This window comes from Chaetodon trifascialis, chromosome 21 (assembly GCF_039877785.1).
Source record: "Chaetodon trifascialis isolate fChaTrf1 chromosome 21, fChaTrf1.hap1, whole genome shotgun sequence".
Lineage (NCBI taxonomy): Eukaryota > Metazoa > Chordata > Actinopteri > Chaetodontiformes > Chaetodontidae > Chaetodon > Chaetodon trifascialis.
Window position 1 is genome coordinate 18,987,168 of NC_092076.1, and position 23,730 is coordinate 19,010,897.

The window sequence follows — 23,730 nt, forward strand, 5'->3', positions numbered from 1 at the left end:
GGCGGGGGGGCGGGAGGGAGGGAGGGAGGGAGGGAGGGAGGGAGGGAGAAACAGCGATAGTCAGCATAGCTCCTGCAAAGTCAGTGTGGATAAGCATGCTGTGCAGCCAACAGCCCCAACCCACGTCCAAGCCATCGGCCTCATGCGCCTGCAGTTTACCTGCCGAGGCATCCCAAATACTGCACTCCAAGCTAGGTCCTTTTACATTTACTTTGGAATAGATTCAAACCACTGCTGAGGTCTAAAGCTTACCGAGATCTGTGAACTTGCTTGACACATCCCCCATGACGATAGAGTCCCGGATGTTTTCATCTGTATACCCTCTGTTCTCCGAGCGCTTCCTCATGATGACCTCTGATGTGTGTACTCCACCTCCGATCATGTCCTGTCTACGAGAGCTTCCTACAAGCAGAGAGAAAGATAAAGAACAAGACTAACTACATCTTGATATTTTGCGTGAATTTCTCTTGAAGCAATTTATCGACATCCATCTTACCTGGCCCGGACATGTAGGTTGTGGTTGTTTCTGTGGTAAAGGAGCCGCCTCCCCCTCTGTAGTTTGAGCTCAAAGTGGACATAGGAGAGGACGAAGCTGACATGTTGCGTGTCCCTGATCCCCCTGGGAAAAGGAAGTTCTGGTCCCACTTCCCATTCAACGTGTAATCTGCAAAACACAACAAAAGAAGCCAGGAATGTCAACAGACAGAACATCGGAAACTTAGTTAGCATTCAAGCATCCGGACATTGACTGGAACAACACAGTGCCACTGATGTCAAGCACCCGAAACCAGGCCCAGCCAGTGTAGAGAGGAGGCACCAGCAGTGTCAGACCTGTAGCTCCAGTCCTGCCTGAGCCACACACAGGTTACACATAAAGCAACAACTGTTTAAACTGGCAGGTGTGCGCCACCTACAGGCAAGCAAAGTAATAGCTTCTGGAATTGAAGCACTGACTAAAATTGGTGCTTTTCTTCTTCGTCTGTTGTTTTAGTTGTATCGTGACTATGTCACATGTATTATTTTGCTAATGATTTTATTTTAGATAACACATGGTAAATGTAAAATTAAAAAACACAAAACAAGACTAAGAGTCTGCAGCAACATTAGCAGCGTTAACTAAATACTAACATCAGCATCCTCAGAGGCGGCAGGAACATGTATAGTGGCATGTATATTTGTCTCACATGTCATTAAGATGAAATTTCCTAAGCAGCACTGAACACAAGCTCAGGCGGATGGGAATGTCACTGTACCACATTTAATAAGTCATCCAATTTTTGTTGAGACATTTTACCAAAGTCATTTGGATTAATACTAAATCAATCCAGTGGATGCTGAGATATTTTACTGGATAAATTAGATGAATTAGATGAAAAGTTAAGGGATCACCAAAATAATTACAATTTGTCCTCTGAGTGCCAGGGATGTCTACAATATAGTGAATTTAATGGCAATCCATGTAATAGTTGTTCAGACATTTCATACAAAAATAAAATAAAATAAAAATGTTAACCTCATGATGGCATGACAGGAAAACTCGGGGATCATCAAAGTCATTAGGATTCAACACCTGGAGACCATGACTTTCTGCCCAAACTTTTGCAACTATTGTTGAGATATTTCAGATTGCACGAAACAGGTTTACCAACTGACAGGCTGACACTGCCATCCCTTAATCCATCATGGCTAAAAATACAGGGTTGACACATGTCCTGCAGGTGGCGCAAGGGATAAAGTGCAGAAGTTTGAACTTTCTTTGCCTGTAGGTGGTGACATTAATGCTGTTGCTGCTATTATTTTAGCATGTGGGAAACTGGTCTGATACTGGCTAAACAGCTCCCTTTTGGAGAATCTGCAGCCTACTAAATGTGAAAGAATGAGTTTTTACAAACCAGTTCTACAAAGTGCTCTGCACCTAAAAAGACACATCTGAAGACAACAAACACAGCTGCAAGAAAAAACAATTAACAACTGCAAGGAAAGGTGTCATCATTGAAACTGCCCTGCAAAGATGAGCCTGCAGTTAATTAAGAAGCCGCACAGTAATTAAGCCTTTACACACACCCGACAAGCCTCCTCCAGATCACTACCGCCCCAGTGGGACGGAGAGAGGACAGACAGAGACAGGCACCTGGAAAAGCCTGCTCCTGATCATCAACTGGAGTTGGGGCAGTTGATGCCAGTGCTCCTCTCTGGGAAGGAGGCAGGAGGAGAGATGGGATAGGTGCCAAATACAGGCAAGGGGACAAGGACTGAAGCCCGAAAGTCAATTATTAGACTGTTGATATTTCTGACAGGATCAAATCACGAAGGCAGAGAGAAACGTTGGTTGCCTTGCTGGGCACCTGACAGGCCGTGCATAATAGCTGGCATGCTAGCTGCCTGTCTGTCTGTCTGTCTGTCTGTCTGATGGAGTTGTCTTCACCTGGCGGGGCTGTTTGGGTGTTGCTGGGGTGGGGGGCCTCATCTGAGCTCGTCTCTGTGTCTGTGCTGAGCCGATTGGGGATGATGTCCACTCGCTTTTTCCATGACACCTTACGGAGATCCAGGTTGGACCCAACCATCTTGACATATTTCCATCCTTGTATTCAGGGTCATAAGGGAGAAGTAAGCAGGCCAAGGATAGATTTGCAGCCAAGTATTAACGGTTGGTCTTACTATACATTACCCAAAAGCTATATATCTATATATACACACACACATACAGGAGCTACATTAGCCACATTAGCAAATTGACTGAGGGCACAAAAACAGTTGCAGAAAGCAGGAGAGTCAGGTCAGATTTAATGAGGCTAGGCTAGCGGTTTGTGACCATAAAGCACTTTAATTGTAGATATCTGGGGATGTATTGGAAGCAGATTTTGTTGCTGCCTGACTGGGGCGTTGCCCGGAGGAGAATTTGTCTGCCAGATGGAAGTGATAAAAAAAAAAGCCAAAGCCATGAGAATGATGCCATCCCTGAGCTTCACAACTCTGACAGTCCTTCCTTAATACCACTCTTCTAAACTAAGGAAAAATATGTATGGCACACAGAAAAACTGAAAAATGAGAGAGAGACAGAAAAAAGGAGGAGAGGCGTTCTCATCCTGAGGTTTTCAGGAGTGTTTGAAGTTGGGTGATTTCCTACTGCACAGATCTGACCAAAATTGGTAAGGATTTCCCATTTCCTCTCCTGACCAGACAATGACACCACAGCACACTTTGCATAAACACTTGGGTCAAACACTTTGGCTACAAGAACAAAGCAAGATGCCTGGGTGCACTGACAATGTGGACTGAAATAACTGGATCCATTTTACAGTGACAGCTCACATTCTGGAAGTCACACACATCTTTCAAGACCCAAAAAAGCATCAGAATAGAGCGAAAGCACAATGAGTTTACACTGTCAGCTGTTATAAGTAGCTTGTAGTTTTGGCTCTGGGTACCCACCATCACCAGAGACGCTGGGTGTCTTGGAGCCTGCGGGGGACTTCAGCACCTCATTGCTGTACATCAGGTAGCTGTCATACTCATCTCCTGCCTCTGCATCCACAATAGGGATATCTGGAATGATGGGAACTAGGGACAGAAAGACAGGAACATAAATCTCTTTTCAGGGGAATACGGACTGCCTGGAAGTGTTGGGGGGGGGGGGTTGCCCCTGACTTACTGGACAGAGGTCTGGCAGGCTGTGATGCCAGGTTGATGGTGGCATCTCTGAAGGGGCCCCAGCCCACGCTGTTCTTGGCACGGACCTTGTACTGGTAGGTCTGGGCATTCTGGAGGTTCTCAATCAACAGCATCCGTTTCTTGGGGTTGTCAATCTTTACTTTCTTAGCAGCACCCACTGGCTCTGTGAGAAGAACATTGGGAAATGATGAAAATTATGCAACGCACATGTAGAGAATTTCCTTTTTTAGACTGGACTCTTACTCAGTTCTTCATCGATGGGTGTGTAGATGACCTCATACGCTGTAATGTTGCCATTGGTCTCTGCAGGCTCTCCCCAGCTGAGCTGAGTGACGGTTGGACTAATGACATTAAAGGCCAGACGTCCGGGTTCACCAGGCACTGGAGAAGAACAACACAAACCATTTGGAAATTCAAACTTAACCTAATGAAAGTGTTTACCAAGTGCAGATTTACACTTCACTGTGGTTGCACCAAACAAACTCATTTTTATGTAAAGATGAGTAGTACCAAATATTGATACAGAGTAAGTACCAGGTATAACTGTTGCAGCTGAGTTAACTGACGAAAACTAAAGTTAGCTTGCTAATGGGTGACCTGTAACTGTTCAGCATGAGGAATAAAGGAGGTAGGCCTAATACAGAAAAAAGCTCATGAACACATCAAAGTTGGAAAAACAATTTCCCAACGTGGGAAATGGGACCATTTGAGGAGCACGCAAATGCACTCTATGTTACAAAGGATTGGCAGCTCACTTTAATATGTTTGCCTCCTTATAAAAAGTTATGCTACTGCTTGTGAAGCTGCAATGACTTCATTTCTACATAGTCAGTGCCAAGGCTGTTTCCTAGCAACTGATTTTGATATTACCAAAGTGTTTCAAGCTGTGGCTAACACATTACAATGGTGTACCCTGGTCTCCTACAAAGCCAATTATGAACAGCAGCTAACTGAATTCTTAATAATTACCATCCTCCAGTGTTTGACAGGTAACAACGTCTGTATCGTAGCCATCCCCCATTGCATTGTAGCCGCAAACTCGCATCTCATAGTCACAATAAGGGTAGAGATCGGTCAGCTCAGCTTGAGGAGTCTTCACATCTATGACCTGGGCATCTTTCTCTGGGTCACCATAGATCCAATACTTTACCTACAATGCAGGAAAGGCAGATACAGTGTTTGAGAAATACAGTGACTATTGTAAATTATAGTTACTGATTCATTTGAAGCTCCTCAACATGTAGATTTGATGTACCTTGTACCCCATGGGGTTGCCAGGTGGTGGGTCCCAGTTGAGGCGGATGTTTCTGGGTCCAGTTGCTTTGGCCTTAGGGTTTCCTGGGGAGGGAAGGTAACCACTAGGGGAGCTGGCTTTCTGGTTTATGAAACCCATCTGCTGCATCTGGGCAATTTCTGGAGATTTGGAAACTGTAGGAAGTGGAAGAAGTTAGAGGGTGAAACAGACATTTACAAGATACCAGTACATGTGTTTGGGAATGATCCCTTCTCCCATCATATAAAATCTTAAATGTCACAACTGCAGAAGCTCTACAAATGCCATTTTATGTTACCTTTAGTTACATGTTTTCTGTGACAACTACTGTGACTTACCTCCATCAGTAACATTGACAAGAGTGGTCTTCCTCTCCCCAATAGAAGCGTTGCTACTTGGATCAAACAGCTCCAGCTGGAAGGTCTCTGGCTGGATTGGGCCAGGGTGGGACCTGGGGTCGATCACAATGTTCTTCTCCGTCTCTCCAGGGGCAAACTTTAGAGGGCCGGTCAGCTCAAAACGCTGAGCCTTCTTGGTGCGCCATTTCACTGTGGCTGGGCTGTCCTGGTTGCGAGTGCGGACCACTGGGATGGTGTAGGTTGGGTCAGATGTGGTGAAGTTCTGCGTGCCCTTTTTAAACATCATCACACTCGGCTCTGGACAAAATAAGATAATGGGAAGGAAGAGAAGAAACCTTAGCAATCAGTGACTTGGTTGGGAGCAAGGTTAATGGTATAATGTGTAAGAACCGGACACCTGTTGAAAGTCACTCCAAAAAATAGGAGGCAGCATATTACCAAAGTAAACTCTAACTGCTGTTCACTGTACTCTTTGCTGTGGCTATCTTTGACTGTAGCTACTAGCTGCTGTTAGCTAGTTTCCGCAGTTAGTCGAGCAACAATTAGCTAGTAGCTGAATGGAGTCCCAACCGAGAGCTCGGAGCACTGTTGAATTGTTGGTGTTTACACCGTGGGCAGCCTCATTGGCTGAAAGAGGCCAGTTTCACAATTGTTGCTGAGATGATTTACAGCAGCTCTGACCACTGTTCCAACTCTGCAGACGAGGAAGACCTGGCAGACTGGGACAGCGGAGTGAGACGAAGGTAAGTCAACCAGTGTGGAAAAGCAGCGTCTAGAGCTAGAATATTTTCACATCTATCGAACATGCTAACTTCAGCAGATATCTCAGCAACTATTACTTCTTCACAGTCTGTTCATAATATTGGTTCATTTTGTGAATGTTTTAAACTAAAATTCCTGCCATATCTGACACTTTGCACCTTTAAAACACAGTGATGTCCTTTCACCTGGTTGGTCTGCGATGGTGACAGTAGTTCTCGGGTAGCGTCCCAGCTTGGCGCCTTGCCGTGGGTTGCTGAGATCCATAACAAACTGCTTGACCTGTTTGTCTTCCAGGAGGCCATCTTTCTCGCCCAGCTCCAGCAGACGAACAGGCACTGTTTTCTGGGTCTCACCAGGACCATAGATCAGGTCTCCTTCCACTGTCACATAGTCCTAAAATACAAAGGAAGAACAGGTTAGGAATGCAGCCCTACAGTAGACCTGTATCACACCTAAGTAGCCATTACAAACTGGACTCTGAAGGCCCTTTCACTTGGCCTAGTGTCAAATCCATTTCAGTTAGGGTTGAAATAACCATGCCAAGATCTATTAAAGCTAAAATCTTGGACTTCTTTCAATACACTATGATGCATTTTTATTATACAATCAAAGTATAATTCAAATCAACATAGGCAACAACCCAAAATTAGTTTTTGTAGGTATACAAAAACAATAGCAAGCTAATTGTAGGGCAGTGTATGAGCACACAGCCACCAACTCACCTTCTTATCCTTGGCTGTGAGGTCCCGTGTGCGGTAGGTGACCTGTGTCCGTCCATCTTCTATGATCTCTCTGCTGATTGGGATGTTGGCCACCCCATCCTGCCTGCTGTAGGTGTAGGCCGGCTGAAGGAATGAGAAGACACTTGTGGCTGTGGAAAAGGAGGGGCAGAATCCATTAGAGCAATCCACAGTGAAGATCATAACACTTTCCCATGAGTTCAGGTCATGGGAGCTCTGATGAGTTGATTAGCTGTCACAATTCGATTTTCAAGCAAAATAAAATCTGAGATTCATCACCATGCTCTTTGATTATGGTGATGTTGACCAAACGTTTTCCAATCTCAGCAATTCCAAGGGGCACATCCATGGCCTCCACCTGCAGCTGTTTCTTGTCATCGTCTTCATCCTTGACGAACAGTGGCACATGAACATCTACTGACTCCACACCTTCTTGGAACTCTATGGCTCCTGCAGCCTCTGTTGAGGAAGAGCAGATAAAACCACGAGATTTATGGCAAGGCTGATAAAAATATAAGATGCTCAATAGATTAGAGAGTGATAAGCTTAACTTTACTACAAACTGTACATTCGAATTTTCACATCATCCACACACACCAATCATTAACACACACCTCTGTCTGTGGCAACAGTGTAGTAGCCAGGCACCACTTTGAGGTCATGCAAGTTTCCGGACTGGACGTTTTTCTCAGTGAGCTTGACAATGTCAGGGTAGCTGCCGCGAGGAGCAGACAAGACAGTGTCCATGATGGTGTAGTCCTGCCTGAGAAGTGCAGGAGAAGCAGAAGACGTTAGACATGTGTGACTTCAGGGTCCTTGAAAAAACAATAAACTCTGGTGTTGTCTTGTATTGAATCAATAAGAACGGTACCTTTTTCCAGCATTTCTCTGCATTCTGCAAAAACCAAAACAGGTATTAACAAGTGAGATAATAGATATTTCATTTCCATTTTTGTTTTGACTATGAAAAACAGGTCTGTTAAGGGACATACTGTATGCACAGTAACTAGACATGTAGGTTTAACGCATCTTACCTGAATGAGGTCTTTTGCACCTTCTGGGCTCCAGGAATCTGCTTGTACACCTCATTTAGCTGAATGAAAGCACAAATGCAGCAGTCAGTGATACAGTCATCATTCATACACCTGTACATGTACCCACCTACAGACAAAAACATGCTCACATTATCAGCCACTTCCTTGCGGAGCTGTTCAGCGTCTCTGGACTCCGGGCGAGAGAGGTTCTCAGAGAACATCCTGTTTAGCCGGAGGGAAATCGGGAACTGGACTACAAGGGGAAAGAACCATGAAAAGAAAACAGAGAGTTTTAACGTTCATTATCTAATGCAGTAGGCCAGTTTATTGCTCCTTAAACATTTGATAACTCACTTGACTCTTTAGGGTTGGGCTTTATCAAAGCCTGTGGGTGATTGGGTCCTCGGTGTACGTTATCAGTGACCTTCCAGCGAACCACATCTGTTCCTTTGGGTGGGCCAGTCCTCACCATCGGTGTGTCCAGATGGTCTGAGGTGAGCAGGGACTGGCGGAGCAAATACTCATCTTCCTTGAAACCAACCATGCGACCTGGAGAGTATACAACATAAGTCACTCCTATTCAACATGGTCCCAGGGGGGAGGATAATGGTGGCAAAGCAATACTGTGACGTGGAATATAACAAATGTCTTACCTTTCCTACAGCAAGGCAGCAGGGCAAGACAGCTCTGTGTCAAGAAAAGACAGAGGGCTTTACTTCCACTGACACTTAGAAATATTTGTCATTTCCAGGTGTAAATGTGAGTGTTTTTACCTGGAAGCAGCTTTTGCAGCAGGCACAGTATTTCCAGCAGCACAGCAGCAGAAGTGCCAGCAATAATAAGAGGAACAAGAGGAGTGGGAGCAGCCACAGGAGGCTCGCAGGGGGACAATCTGAAGGTTCATCACAAAAGTAGATAAAGTTAGAAATGCAATGTTCATACAGAACGCTGCTGCCACAGATTAAGCTCACATCACTGCTGTTCTAAAGTCACTGTGACGACTTCCTGTTTGGTGCTTTCAGAAAGTTCCAGTATTTTCAGACAGTGAGCATTTCAGTGGTGCCTGGATAGATGCATGATCTATTTTTGGTTTTAATTTGTCCTGGCTGCTACCCCAGTGCAGTCTAGGTGAATGAAATTTGTTTGTGGTGCTCACTTTTAGGCAAATTTGTGATTTTGTGATATCTGGTATATAAATAAAATTAACTTGTCTATGTGCACAGGACTTGTGCTTATTTTCCTTTATTGAACTGCATTTCTTAAAGACAACGATGATAAAGACAGGAGCACAAACAGACATCTTCCATTTGATATAACCAAACACTTTAAACTTTGGCAGAAAATTGTGTCTTCATGTAAAACCCCATTGCTTTTAGTAAGAAGCTGGCTGAGGGCTTTTAAAGCCATGCATCACATATAATATCTATTTTGAGCATTTCAATAAATGATACATCAGTTGCTGAAATGAGAGCACAGAGCATGTGGGATACATATCCAAGCTGCAGCTCACCTTTCTTTTTGAGCACCTGAACCTCCAAGTCTTTAACTGTCGGGTCTTTGGGGTTGTCTACGGTGTAGTGGTACGTACAGTCGTCATCCTCATCACGGAAACTGCACGAATCAAGCACCTTCTCAGCTGAAAACATACGCACATATGAACTATTATTGCGTGTCTTTAGGCTTTACAACTACAGTGTCAGTGTTATCCAGTGAAAAGTAAATCCCAGTCATTTTGCTCCTTTTGTATGTCCTTACATTCTTTGAGTTCATCCACCATGGTTATTTGGAAGGGGCACTTATCACACTCCTCTTTCTCTTTCCTCTCTCCTGTCTTCCAGGCCTGACACTGGACACAACTCCTCGTAGCCTCACACACGCCCAACTGGGCCTAGACAGCAAACACACACACACACATAAACACACACAAGGGTCAGGTAGGACAGCAGTAGTAGTAAAAACAGTACTAGAAATTGTGTTGGAGTTAAGAATTGATACCAATATATACCCCCTCTGACATACACTGAGGCAGAGCACACACATTTAGATATTACATCCACACACCTGGAAATTTGGCTCACAGGTTGAAGTCATCTCGATACCAGAGTTTGGACACTGGCAACGGCCACATACACATGTACCTCGCCCATTACAGACACCCTGGGACGGATAAAGACACAGTCAGGCACCAGGTGACGTTAAAGTGACACAATAACATCATCTACAAACAAAAATCATGGGCTCTACTCACGCCCTTGCTGTCCAGACAGGTCTGGTTGCTTTTGGGACACTCGCAGGCTTTGCCCGTCCAGCCCTCAGTACACGCACACTGACCCATAACGCAGGAGCCACGGTCTGATAGGACAAGAAAGAATGAGATTGGACTGTTTTGTCACTGTGGTGAGTAATGGTGGTGGTGAGGTGGTCCAAGTAGAAATCTGTTTGCCAACTTGCTTGAGAAATGCTCCACTGTGTTCATCAGCTGGTAGCTCACTTTATCTGTCAGGTGCTGGACATGTAGTGTACCATAGTGTTATTGAAACTTTTCTTTTAGCTTTAGTTATTCACTGAACTGTGTCATTTTACCGTTTTTACAACTATTATTAAGTATTAGCTTCCTTTCAATGAAAGGATATGTAATTTTAAAGGTATATTACGCGGGAATTGTCTGTTTCTGTTGGTAAACAAACAGTTCTCTGCGCTGTGTCTGGCATTTTCATACCTTCGCCTTGGATGCGCACTGCTTATCGTTTTACATCTGGATGCTACTTTTTTATAAAGTCCCGATGTTTCTTGTGTGCTGTTAATGGCTGGAGGCTACACACAAATGGACAAAAGGGTGCAGCCAAAAAACATCCCAACCACAGCAAAATGAGAAGACCATACAGGCAGAGAGCAGGGTTTCTGCAGATAAATACACTGGCACACACTTCTAGTGGGTCACAAGAGATGATAGAGAGTCTGTACTTTTCTGTTCTTTGTAGGACAATCCTGCACAGTATTCCTTTAAGTACAGGTACTGCACAGTTTTCATACTGTAGCTTTTTTTTTTGATTAAGCCATTTGTATTTTCTGAACTACTATTATACTGGAAAGCATGATGGCCAGTTTTCTTCATAATGTGTTATGAATTGATAAATTCTGGATTATTTATGTATAGAAATAGCTTATAAGAGCATTGTATATGACATTTTATGGACATAAATTCATACAGTTTCCATCACACACACACTTTTGGAACAAATCATATGCCCTTGAAGTTATGCAAAGAGTACTCTCCATGTGACAGTACAGGATGAAACAAGGGTGCTAGGTGGTGATACTGACATCATGCACACATACAACCGTGATCATTAATTCATCAATCACAAACTGCCGTACCGTTGCAGAGGAAGCCTGAGTGTCTTTGACACTGGGTCTTATCATACTGACAGTAGGGTCCTTCGAACTGATCTGGGTTGTAGCACACACAGGTTCCACACTCCATGCAGTCTCCACGGCCTGAACATGGCTCCGTCATACCTGGCCCTATACACTGTGAGGTGACCAGAGCTGAAGAAGCTGCTGAGCAGTTACAGAATGTACTCAGCCTGAAGGAGACACATGGACAAAAATAAGACTTTATTGGATCCATGGGTCTGAAACAGTCACTTGGCAGAGGTGCAATAAAAATATGGTGGTTTTTTTAAGAATTAGTACTGTAGGTGTAGTCTCACCAGCCATCGTGGCACTGACACTTCCCACACACCAGGTCTCCGTTGCCGTGGCATCTGGGTGCATTAGGGACGACTGTCTGTCGGACAGATAACAGACAATGGGATGAGTCTACTTCAAAGAAGTGTGAGTAAGTGACTTAATCTCGACTTTTTGCATGCTTCAGTGTTAATCTGTGTGTCTACCTTCTCACAGTCACAGGTTGGACACAAAACCGAAGCCTTAACGTTGACGGCAGCATTAAAGGTTGTAGGTTTGACTCTCATTGTCCCCTCTTTTTCATTTGGATCCATCTGACACACAGGCTTCTCGTCAATCATTCGCTGGGCTTTGAGCCGCATCTTGAACTTGCCCTGGAGGACACACAAACACATGCGCGCACACATGGTCAGACCAGGAATACTGGATATATAGACATATCATTTACAACAGCACGATTTCTACAGATTCCAGCTGTACCACATTTACATTTTACAGAATTAGAGGTTTCATGATTATCTAGGTGTTTGCTTATGATTGCAGGAGGTACTTGAGCTAACTGATTTTATTTGGTTTGTTTCTTCCATGTAATTAATTAATAAGTGTCTTAACTTATTTACTTATGTATCTATTGTTTTTCCTTTTCCCCTTTAAATGCATCAGTATCATTATCAGGGAGCAAAGTGTGTAGACTATTTGTAATTTTAATTCTAAAAATCCTATTGCTGCCAAAGAAAAACACATTGAACAAAATTACAAGAATGAATTTATTGGTTGTAAGCATAAAATATTAATCTAAGTAAGGGCTATCAGCTTATAAAAGCCAACATTTGGTCTCCTAAATCCACAAAAATTTTAAATTTTTCCGCTTACTACTGCTCCAGGTCTGAAATCGAAGTCCCCATATTCTGCAACTTTTCCACTGGTGGACAGGAACTGTGCCTCAAAGGCCTTCGGTCTGTCCTCTGCACGGATGCTCATCTTAGAACGAATGCTCTGAAAGTACAAATGAGAACATCAGCAAACAAAAGTTTGCACAGAGCGCCAGTCATTACAAACAGAAAAGAAAAAAAAGATATTCTACCACCTGACAATTGTCAGGACAGGTGATGTTTTACCTCGAAGGCAGTCTCCATGACTTGCAGGATATTGGATGAGTCTTCTTGCAGAAGACCAACCTCAGCAATGGGGAAATATGCTTGGAGTTTCTAAACAGAAAAGTACACACAATACAAAAAATGAATCTGTGATCTTAGTTAACTCTGACCTAAAATTTGACACCATGGGTTATAACTTCAATGAAAGCTGAAAAACTAAAGCCCACCAACCTTGTAGTATGTGTAGGAATGGTTGGTGACAGCAAAGATGGGGATAATGTTGTGTTTGCCCAGCAGACGGACCAGTGTGGGTACTGAAGGGTAATCCTGGTTTATGTCCTCAGTGTATTTGCCTTGTTCATCCAGGTGGCAGGCCTCGTCGTTGCGTGGCAGGATGCCTGACAGCACGTTAGCCCCATCAGACTCGTAGTGGAAGGCTGACTCGGTGGAGAAAACCAGGAGATGGGTGCTGTGCTTGCGCCAGCCGATCTTATCCTAGAATAAGAATACCAATCAAAGGGGAGCAGAAGAAACAGTGGTTAGTAGGATATGTAAATAAAAGAAATCAAAGGTTGCAAAATTTGCTGAGCACCAGTTATTGTGGCCAAATGTGACTATTGTTATTGTTAGCATACTACATTTCCCTTCATTTCTAAGATTCTTAAAAATGCAATATCTAATTATTTGGGCACCTGGATGCAGTGGCAATAAAGAGAGACTGTATTTATATGGGCTTGTGTTTGTGACCAAATGTAAATCCAAAATTCACTCTCCTCTCAGCTCTGCTTTGGCCTTACTCCTGGCCTTTTAGCTGCTAATGCTCCACCATGTCCACCTGCTACTTGCTAACTTTGTCTGTCATTTGGTACTGGGCAAGAATTAAATTCTGTTTTTAAAGCTGCAGCTGAAAATATGTGAGCAATGAGAGTGAAACAAAACATTTGCAGGTCCAGAAAACCTAACCAATTGGCTGAAAGAAGCTAAAAAGCTGCTTCTTCTAACTAAAAGCACTGAAATGTTTATCTGCAACATGCTAAAACAAAGTGTAACACTTGCAGCAGTAGAGAAGAGGCATAAAGTTGGTGAACTGACTTATACAGCAATATACATTACATTACAATTAACATAGATCTACGCAACATTAACATTAGCTAGCATCATCCACCATAAGCTTACCAGACCAAGTAAGGCTGTTGCAGGTAAAGCCGCTGAGTTGAACAAATGTTCATTGTTTTTCAAATTCACCACTTCATTTGTAACAGGAAAACTGGTTTGTCTTTTCTTCCAAAAGTTAAATGGAGTGACTTTAACAGAGAATTAAAAGATTCAGCCTTTGTTTTCTGAAAGAGGAATGGGAGACATTTCTGGATGTGGGATTTAAACTCTCAACCATCTGGCCACATGCGTATTGTTGCCACCCAAATTTAGGGAGAGCAACATCTGTTTTGTATTTAGTATTCTTACTAACCCCACAAACTGCAGCCTGCAAAATGGCATCAAAACCCCCTTCAGGAGCGTCCAGGTTGCCAGATATTCTCTCCTTCTGGAGCTCACTGGTGAAGAAATCGACGTTTTGGGTCAGCTTGATGACATTTTTGAACGAGAATGGAGGGTCGCTGTTGGGCCATGGCTGAGCCAGTCTGAGAAGGTGGAAGGAGGATGGAGAAAAGATGAGAGAGAAAGAGGAAATGGCATGTACATTTAAATTACAGTGCGTTATGTATGTGCTTAATTTTCTTCAATGTGTTGGTGTCCCATTTTCTCTCTTACTTGGAGGGTCTCATGTCAGTCTGGGGCTCGATAACTTTGTCCACAAACTTTCCAAATCCAATGGTGTAGTCATTTGACAGCTTCTCCACCAAAGTAGCTACGGGAAAGCATCAGTATTACCACCACAACTTACTTGACAGTCATCACAAGACACCGTCAATACAAAGATGCTCACCCAGCTCTTTGCCCATCCTCTTCAAGTTGTCCAAATCGTCAGCCATGGAGTTGGAGAAATCCATAAGAATATAAAGGTCCAGAGGGCCTTTGGTTGGAGCAAAAACCTCCATATCCACCACCTTCTCCTCTCCTGGCAGAAAGGTCATGCTCATCTGTTTTGGAGCCACTTGAGACTGCTGAAGCTGCATGTTGATTTGTGACTTTGGAGCACAAACATACAGATGTGAAGTTAGGATTTCATACTTTTTGATTTGAGGCAATGAAATAAATCTAAGACTAGAGAAAAGGCGGAATGATTGCAAGAGAAATGAGGGTGATGAAGACTTACCTTCTCTATCTTCATACTGCTCTGAGCTGTGATTACAGCCGCAGCGGTGCAGCCATGGGCAAGTATATTCTCGTACAGGTCACAGCGAGGGCCATTAAAGGTCTGAGCCAACAGGAAATTTGATAAGTTAGCTTTGCTTTCTTAGCATTAACTTGCAGAGACATCATAAAAAGATAATTTTTGTTTTATGCAAATTCTAAATTGAGCCTGAAGGTCAATTCTGCACCTTGGAAATAGTAGCAAACTATCAGCTGATGAAGACGAGGAGATGCAGTTGAAAGCTCAATTAAAGCTTGGTTTTTTATTCTTATTACTACTGTTACATGACTGAAGTATCGTACTTATGTTGTGAGTTATGTCTGACAACAACCAAATTACATCTTAGAATGAAGACCATGACAAGCAGCTGAAAGGTCCCAAAAAAGATGGTAATTTGACCTGAGTTAAGGACATATAAATGCATAAAAGAAAGAAATGCTAGCACTTTGCACAAGGACAAATTACTGCAAGACTCAAAATACTTATCAAGCACATGCTACGCTACAAAGGGGAGCATTTCTCCCTGAGGAACGCCACAGTCCCAGTGATCTATCTCAAGGCCGACAGAGTTGAAACCAGTTCTTTATAGTCTTGCTGTTTTGTGCTCTCACCTCATCAGGGCAGTAGGCGCAGCCTTTCCCAGCTTGCAGGCATTCTGAGCAGGTCTTGGCCCTGGAAGCGAAGCAGTAGTTCACTGTAAGGGGGGGAGGGGGATCAGGAGGGGGGAGTGTCAGGAAGAGTCAGAGTCACAGAAAGGCAACAAAGTGAGACTCAAACCCATGAATCATAGCTAGAATACCTGCGGTAGCACTAAACAGACTTTGGTACAACATCTTATTTTCTCCTGATAGAACCAATAGCTTCCAAAAAGTGATACAAAAAGGTCTAATAAAGATAGAAAAACAAACATACAGAACATATCATATACTGTAGCCATCAGGAATATTTTACTGTGTGCCATACACACATGTTTTTAAAACAGCAGATGAACTGAGCTTTGTTCACTTAAGGATTATTATTAAGGAACATGTCATCTATACGTGGGATTAAAAAAATAATTATTCAGTTGATATCATGGCAGATATTAGTGAAAGAAATTGATTCACCCCCCCCCCCAAAAAAAACACCAAAAATTCCATATTTATTGATGTAAAACAGTGAAAATAGTAAATCTCTTCATTTCATAGGGTTTTTGCTTGATTAATGACAAACACAAATAATTGTTGATTTATTTACTGTCAATCAACCAAATGAGTATTCGTTAAGTGGAACTCTGATTCAAAGTTACACTGACCCACTCTTAATTTACCTGGCCAACAATCCTATTCAGGCTACTACTTGTCCACAAAATAAGATGTCAATAAATGACTTGTAGTTGAATAGGATTATTAATTATGACTCTGAGGCTCCTCACCTTCAGCATAACAGCAGGTCAACAGGACGGCTAGAAGCCCAAGCCCTACTGAGAGATGTAACATCCATCTCCCCATCTCCTTCCTGCAAGAGAAACGCACACAAACACATTCATATCTGCACATATACAATGCAGCTGTTACACTGTTACAGAGAGAAAGAAAAAAAGGCAGAGAGAAGGACTTTCATCCGCCAGTGAATGTCTGCAGACTAAGGCGTAACTTGAACCACCTGTACTTTCCCTCAGTGGAGAAAGTGAACAGGCCCAGACAATCCCCTTACTTTTGCCTCAGTTTGTGAAAAGAGCTGCTAACTGAGAGGAAGAAACTGTGCTGTCAGAAAATAAAACTATGGGCAGACTTTTCAAAAAAAAAAAAAAAAAATCCTCTTCAAAAAATAGCTGAAACCTATTCTCCAAAGAACTTGTACTTGCTTGAACACGTAAATATTCAGGTATGTTTAAAATACAGTTTTAAAGGGACTATTAACCCAAACTGCCAACATCCCAATATAATGGAGATAAATGAAAATTCTGTGTGCTGTTTATGCCATCCACAATTTTCTTTGAAATTACTTTCTACAGAAGAAACAGACAGTTTGAAAACTGCTAACACTGAGGTCTATCATTTATGTAGTAATGGGTCTCTGATTGTGGAAATAGATTTTTGAATGTGATTGTCCAACTTTCATTGTATCACAGCAGAAGCAGGAATCTCAAAAAGGTTTTGAGATCTCAAAACTTGGGAAATTAAAATAGCTAGATACCTCTTTTTTCTTTTTTGTGTATAATTTTGGTGAAACAAGCCCTAAAAAATATTTTTTTTAATCCTATCCTATCCTAAGTAATGCCTTCCATACAGTTATGAATTGGTACCAACTGGTATTCTCATATGGCTAATTTCAGACAGAGATACACTATAATGAGCCAGTTGAGGCATGATAAAATGTGACAGAAGCATCATAATAGGAAGGGACCAATACAGGCCGGGACATAAAAATATTCCGGGCAGCACTCATAGACTTCACAACAAAATCACCATTTTATGCTGGAATCTTGGATAGAGAACAATCTGATATACAGGAAGCCACAAAAACCATCTCCACTGAAGACAGGAGGTGGAGAGTGAACAAAGGGCACTATGTGGCATGAAATGTCTCAGTAATTGGCTCAGTGGGCAAATAACTGAACACAAAAAATGATGATTTGTGCTCTCAAGATTTACAACTCCAAGAAGGAATTTCTCCTTGAGGCGAGAGAATGACCTGTCCTAGTTAAAAACACAGTCTGAAAACAACACATGGGAAAGGCACCTTAGTGACTCACTGTGAACTTGAGCTGACTACAGGTGTGTGTGTGTGTGTGTGTGTGTGTGTGTGTGTGTGTGTGTGTGTGTGTGTGTGTGTGTGTGTGTGTGTGTGTGTGTGTGTGAGTGTGTGTGTGTGTGTGTGAGAGAGAGAGAGAGAGAGTTCATGCCACAAGGTGTCTGTTTGTCTCCTTGACTGTGATGGGTCAGGGAAAAAGCAGAACAGACCAGCTCTTATCCTCCACACTTCACCATCAGTCATGGAATATGAGCTGAGTGGAGAAGAAGCACTTTGTATTTTCCTCTGTCTCAGACAAAATCAAAAGCACACAAGCGTTTATGACACTGACAATAAAGTGGGAGACACAAATTATAGCTTCCAAGAGACAGAAAATAGAACGGAGTCATTCATGCTGCGTTTCCTTTGGTTTGAATGCCGCCGTGGCACAAAAAAAGACAGCACATTTTTTTCTGAGTTCAAAGCTGTGTTGTCTCTGCAGACAACAGCACGCCTGCCAGGTGAGCATACCACTGCTGGGTGTGTGTCTGACCCCTGTCATGACATCATCACTGAGGGGTGGAGGTCTTCAGTGACACATTTAGGGGTCAGGCTTAAGGACCTGCCTTTGACAGTAAGTTAAATCACAGGTGCACACCTGTAAAATCACAGCCTTTGAAGCTATTACTGCATTCCTCCTTAAAACCCCCAAAGAACTCAAAGCAAAGGAACACAGCAGGTCTGTGGGTTTGATATCATTTCTAAAGCAGTAGCCAACATCAACCTTGCTTATACAAACACTGGGAATCCTCTCTCTACTGGCCGTTGCAATCCAGTTTCTTTCACCTGTGGTATATTGTAGTCTCTGCTTTGATGTGTGTAATCATGCAGAAACTAATAATAAAAAAAAGATTCAAGAAAAAAAAAGGCACTAAGCTAAATCTAAATCTGTCCAGAGCTCAGTCTTCAGTCTTGCATGTAATTCTAAAACCTCATGGTGAGATACAAAGTTACATAACACACACTTAACTTTCTCACTCTTTCTTCACTCACCTTGCTCAAAAGTCATACAAATACAAACCAGCAGAATAATCAGCGCATATTATGAGGCTGAAAAGAGCACGTTAAAGCTGAAGGGCAGTGAAAACAATGGTGCCATTCGGAAATTTATGACTGGACACAAAGAGATTACTGAACAAACAAACCTCTTACTGCGCTCTCGCCCAGTCCGAGTCCAAAAGTCCACCAATATATAAGAAAAAAACTAGTTCCCTTCTGCTTCGTTTGACCCAAGAGTTTGGAAAAAGCTTGTATCCACCTGTGAAAAAAACTTCTTCAAGTCCTCGTGCCCAAGTTCAAAGTTCCAAAAAGAAGAGACTTCCAATTTCTCCTTTCTGTCTTTGTTTCTTCCTTCCTGTACAGTCTGGCCTGGTCAAATATTGACTTATTTGCCCTCAAACTCCGCTGAGTCGGGTGTGTGTGTGTGTCTCCGCGTGTGTGCGAGAGCTTTTAAGTGTGTGCCGGAGAGAGAGATATGAGAGACAGTAAGACTCGGAGCAATTGAGTGAATATGAGTATGTGCTGTGACTTGATCCCTCCTTTAGCTTCTGTGCACTCACACACACCCCCACACACTCGCTCTCACACACTCTCCCTTCCCTATCAAGGTGAGCAGGTGTGACGAGAGGGTTAACTCCCTTCCTGTACCTCCATCTCTTCCCCACCCTCTTAGAAATTAAAAGCCCCACACCTCTGTGTGTCAAGGCCTCCTCCCTGCTGCATTCCACCCCAACAGGAGTTCACCTGTGTGGGCTTGAGAGCGAGGAGCCAGGCCCCTCCTTCCATGGCCTCCTCCCAGGCTCTTGGGAGTGGCACACAGAGCAGAACACTGCCTACAGGCTATGGGAAACAGCTTTGTGACTGGTGTTTACACAATCGTATTCTCATACTAACGGGCACATTTTCTACTTGATATGAACATTATGATTGCCACATATTTCTTTCTCCTTTTCTGGTGGTAAAGCCACTCCCTTCGCTCTGTAGAGGATGTTCAGTTCCAATATCTGTCCCTCTGCATTCCTGAGCAGAGGGACCAGGATCGCACAGTGACCCTGACACTCAATCCTTGTGCTCACTATGTTTAATTGTCTTTCTACAGCCTCTTACAAGGGAGCTGACAATGCAGGAGTCGATTAGGCTGTGGAGACTAACCCACAGCTAAAGGCCCACAGGTTTAAGTATCAGCTCATCTTTATAGGTCCAACAAGTCCTCCATCCGTCCTCCAACAAAACAGGTTATTTATCATCGCCTTCCAAACCAACATTTTCAGATATGGCCAGTTACATCTTTTATCAGTTCCTTCCAAAATGAGCATCACAAATGAAGTGAGCATTTTCTGATCTGTCACCACTAGTTTAGAGTTGGTTTGAGTTCAGACAACTAACACTACATGGTTACGGTGCAGGGAATACTGCAGTCATGGTTAAAACAAGCAATACTTCCTGCTGAACACTTGTGCTTCCTACCATTCACCTAGAAAACACACAAACACAACGCTGATATATATTCAGCTTATAAAGTTTCGATGGCAAACGAGCTAACGAACAGTGGCTTAGACACAGACCAACCTTAGCATTGACCTGAAGTCATGTTTCTGTCCACCTGACAAAAGTGCCATTCATTTATTTTCCTCTTTGCTCTGTTTTGGTCTCACTATCTGGCACATTCCTAAATGCCCTGCTATGTCCACCAGCTAGTTGCTAGCTTTGTCTGTCATTTGGTGCTGGGTAGGTAGCATTCAGCGGGTTTTAGACGCTTTTTGTTGAACACACCCGTCTACTGTGGGCGAAAACATGGTTGAGTTAGATATATTGAGTGAGGAGAGACAGAGAGGGAAGGGTTTATTTTGACCAAAACAAAGATGGTGATTGTTGGGTCAGTGGAGGGATGAACCAAAACGGTTTTAGTCTTAAATTGTTTCTGTCGAGTTTGGATGAAGTGTGTTTGATATCATATCAATGATATCATTTTTCTGTAAATGGGGTCTGGTGGCTTTGGCGAGAGTGGTAGCGATATTAGCTCTTGAACAAGGATTACTCTTGAACAAAAAGGTTTATCTCTGTAGGGATCCTTTCCACAATGTTGTCAGACAGTTATTATAACAACCTGAGCCTGTCAGAGGCAAAAGCAAACACATTTAGTGGACACACACTGATGGTGCCTACTGTAATTGCCCTGAAGGGTGAGACTGCAGTCTGTTTCATGACTGACTGTTCAATAGTGGACCAATTTTAAAGACTGCTGTCGCCATTGACACTTGGACACAAAACATGGGGAAATATTGTCCATGCAGAAAAGGTTTACCTTTCAGTCTATGTTCATGTCCCATCATTGGATGTCTGTTTTGGAATGAGGGTGATGTTTGTGGTCTTTTCGTCACTTGACAAACTATTACCTCTTACATCCCTACATTCCTTCAAAACTCGGCTTTTAATTCTTCCTGTGGACCAGGAATCTCTAGACACTGATTTAATTCAGGATTCACAGAAATGATGAAACTGATTGAATTTGTTTCAAATTGTTTCCTCTAGATAACCACCTTTTTTAAATCCACCCTTTTCCTTTAACTAACCCATTTATCATTATCTTCATCTATTTTTATGTTGTTTGATACATTTCTTTGTGTTGCATTCTTGTCTGATAGGTGCTATTTTATAGAATTTGATAATCAGCACAATCACATTTCAAAGGAAGTAGTAGGAGTTCCAGATAGGGCTAGTGTCAGCACTTCTCGGGAGGGGCCCTTTCCTCTTGGCTCCAGCAGACCACACATCAGGTGTTTAAGGTTGATCTCAATCTCTGTTGCAATGCTTCAGTCTTTGACAGTTTATAACAGGACTCACACAGACTCAGACCCATGGTGAACCTGTGACACACGTCTGGGTGTCAAGGGGTTAACATGACTCATGGGAAAAGTGCCTTTTCCTCTTCACTGTAAAGCACGTAGCACAGTGGGCTATCTGAACTGAGGCATGCAGTCATGCTCCTAGTAACAAGGTCTGGTTTGATACAATGGCCGACTTCTTTCGAGGGGAACAAAACCTCTGCAGAAAGAACTCTTCCCCCCTCTCTGCTTTCCTGGCTGACACTTTAGCAGTGATGCCAGTCTAAACAGCCCTTGCACATGGTGGAGGAGCTGGAAGGGAGTGGCCCACCTACTGTATCATTTTTCTGTAAGGGTTTCCTGAGTGCGAGAAACAAAGCACTTTTCATGCTTGATTTGAGCTTTCAGTAAACACAGGTAATGACTCCCAGCAGTGAATGTGAGCAGCACAGTTATGCCTATTGTAAATGTGGAAGAGACAATAAAGTCTGCTATTTTATAATACCATAAAATGCATTCTATGCTTTCTCCTGCAGATATGTGATGGAATCAATAGTGGAATATTATCAGACAATAATACTGAATCTACATCAATGCCTGACATTGAAACTAGGCTGAAAGCATTATTTTAGTAGATTTTGATATACTGAAATAATATTACACTAATTAACCATATGGAACCAGCTCCTTTCATGTTTCCTTTATTTATATGACATTTGTACAACATGATATTGTTCTTCACATGGAAAGTTCAAGACTTTTTTTTGCTGTCATAAAAAAAATGAACTCATAAACATTTTCAGAAAGTAAATGAATGAAATGAGAACCTGAATCACTGAAGGTCGATATCTTTTTGTGCTGCAGTGAAAAAGAAAATAGTTCAAAACTGAGATGAAGATTAGTGCAGAAGAGATTAAAAATGTTGAAAAAAAAAAATAGATTAATAAACCCAGACAAATCAAAGACAGATTGTAACATTAATGGATATGAAAACTTTTCCATCCTAATTATATATGACGTATGATGACCTTTTTTGATGGTCAGCACACAGACGATCATTCACATTACTGATTACAGTCAGTATTCAGGTGTCAACATTTCTTCACTAAAATTTCAAACAGTATGGATGATGTTCTTCTTGCTAACAAATCTGAGACCAAATGAATAAAACCACATGTAATTATCCTGTAATTTATCTTACTGGGGCTAAAAGAGGGAATCCATATGATCCATAGTTTATTGTGGTACACCATGCAGTATTTCATCAGTCTCCTTTAAAGCCTTCTGTCGACCACACAGTAAGTCTGACAGACTAGTGCTTCCCCTGAGTGCAGCCAGCAGGTGCAAACAGATGAATGAGTATGTGGCTGCTGATCCTCATAATGTACCACTATCAGAGCCTGTGGGGGACCATATGGTGTGGGACTGGCCTGAGGTGGATTCTGGCATCCCTATGAAAACACATAATTGTAATTATACTGTATAAAATGACTTTGCATTTCAGGAAAGTGGGCATTTTAAGCAGCTCTCAATAACACAACATTGTGAAACGTGTATTTTCACTTACCATTATCAATGGTGTCACGGGTGGTGTCACAGCCTGAAATGTAGAAACTGTTCACATAAATCCTGGTGATGAACTCACACAAAGTTTTTGTTTTTAAAGAAAAACACTTGAAGTCAAACACCAACGATCTGTACACTTTGCGTTAGCTTATCACAGTATCGAAACAGACACATCATTTTACTTGTTTGAGCACAACCTGCAAAGGTGATGTTTAACAGTACACCTTGATTGTGTTCAAGGTTGTTGTTTTTTTGTTTTTTTTTTACATTTGCTGCTAACCTAGCAAATTTTGGCAAATTGCTCAGCATACAAGACAATGTACTACATCTTACATGACTTGGTAGTAATTTAAGCGGAAGCATGAGGGTGAAAGCGAGACACTATTTTAACGTCAGACATGCCAATAGCTAGCCTGATGCTAGCTGGCAATATTTCTCTTGCAGCACATACGACCACTTTATAATAACCACTCACAACCTGTAAAGACAGGACGACAATGGCTAGAAAAATCTAGCCAGCAGGAAATTTCTAAAGAACTTGTAAATTTTAGTCTGCAGTACGTTTTTTTTTTTTTTTTATGAGCTAACTATTTTATGCTAGATCAGTGTCAAATATTACAGCCA

At 42.4% G+C, this 23,730-nt stretch overlaps 1 protein-coding gene across 5 annotated transcripts in view; it reads right to left on the reverse strand.

Moving 5' to 3' along the window:
- itgb4 (integrin, beta 4) overlaps nt 1-23,730 on the reverse strand; it is a 29,425-nt gene that overhangs the window by 5,100 nt on the left and 595 nt on the right. For 2 of the 5 annotated variants that reach the window (XM_070991459.1, XM_070991458.1), the window contains exons 1-35: nt 18,862-19,332; nt 16,356-16,438; nt 15,553-15,635; nt 14,903-15,004; nt 14,573-14,774; nt 14,398-14,494; nt 14,096-14,267; nt 12,859-13,122; nt 12,649-12,738; nt 12,404-12,526; nt 11,737-11,904; nt 11,554-11,630; nt 11,219-11,427; nt 10,089-10,192; nt 9,902-9,997; nt 9,596-9,728; nt 9,351-9,476; nt 8,614-8,732; nt 8,494-8,527; nt 8,195-8,389; nt 7,990-8,093; nt 7,841-7,899; nt 7,678-7,701; nt 7,421-7,569; nt 7,086-7,265; nt 6,789-6,937; nt 6,252-6,459; nt 5,284-5,601; nt 4,928-5,100; nt 4,642-4,822; nt 3,916-4,053; nt 3,653-3,835; nt 3,433-3,561; nt 497-664; nt 253-402 (exon numbers count right to left, since the gene is read on the reverse strand). In XM_070991459.1, the coding sequence (XP_070847560.1) occupies nt 253-402; nt 497-664; nt 3,433-3,561; nt 3,653-3,835; nt 3,916-4,053; nt 4,642-4,822; nt 4,928-5,100; nt 5,284-5,601; nt 6,252-6,459; nt 6,789-6,937; nt 7,086-7,265; nt 7,421-7,569; nt 7,678-7,701; nt 7,841-7,899; nt 7,990-8,093; nt 8,195-8,389; nt 8,494-8,527; nt 8,614-8,732; nt 9,351-9,476; nt 9,596-9,728; nt 9,902-9,997; nt 10,089-10,192; nt 11,219-11,427; nt 11,554-11,630; nt 11,737-11,904; nt 12,404-12,526; nt 12,649-12,738; nt 12,859-13,122; nt 14,096-14,267; nt 14,398-14,494; nt 14,573-14,774; nt 14,903-15,004; nt 15,553-15,635; nt 16,356-16,431 (4,783 nt within the window). In that variant the 5' untranslated portion in view covers nt 16,432-16,438; nt 18,862-19,332. Of the gene's footprint in view, nt 1-252; nt 403-496; nt 665-2,425; nt 2,582-3,432; nt 3,562-3,652; nt 3,836-3,915; nt 4,054-4,641; nt 4,823-4,927; nt 5,101-5,283; nt 5,602-6,251; nt 6,460-6,788; nt 6,938-7,085; nt 7,266-7,420; nt 7,570-7,677; nt 7,702-7,840; nt 7,900-7,989; nt 8,094-8,194; nt 8,390-8,493; nt 8,528-8,613; nt 8,733-9,350; nt 9,477-9,595; nt 9,729-9,901; nt 9,998-10,088; nt 10,193-11,218; nt 11,428-11,553; nt 11,631-11,736; nt 11,905-12,403; nt 12,527-12,648; nt 12,739-12,858; nt 13,123-14,095; nt 14,268-14,397; nt 14,495-14,572; nt 14,775-14,902; nt 15,005-15,552; nt 15,636-16,355; nt 16,439-18,861; nt 19,334-23,730 lie in introns of those variants that run through there. The other 3 variants (XM_070991455.1, XM_070991457.1, XM_070991456.1) reach the window with 3 other exon arrangements.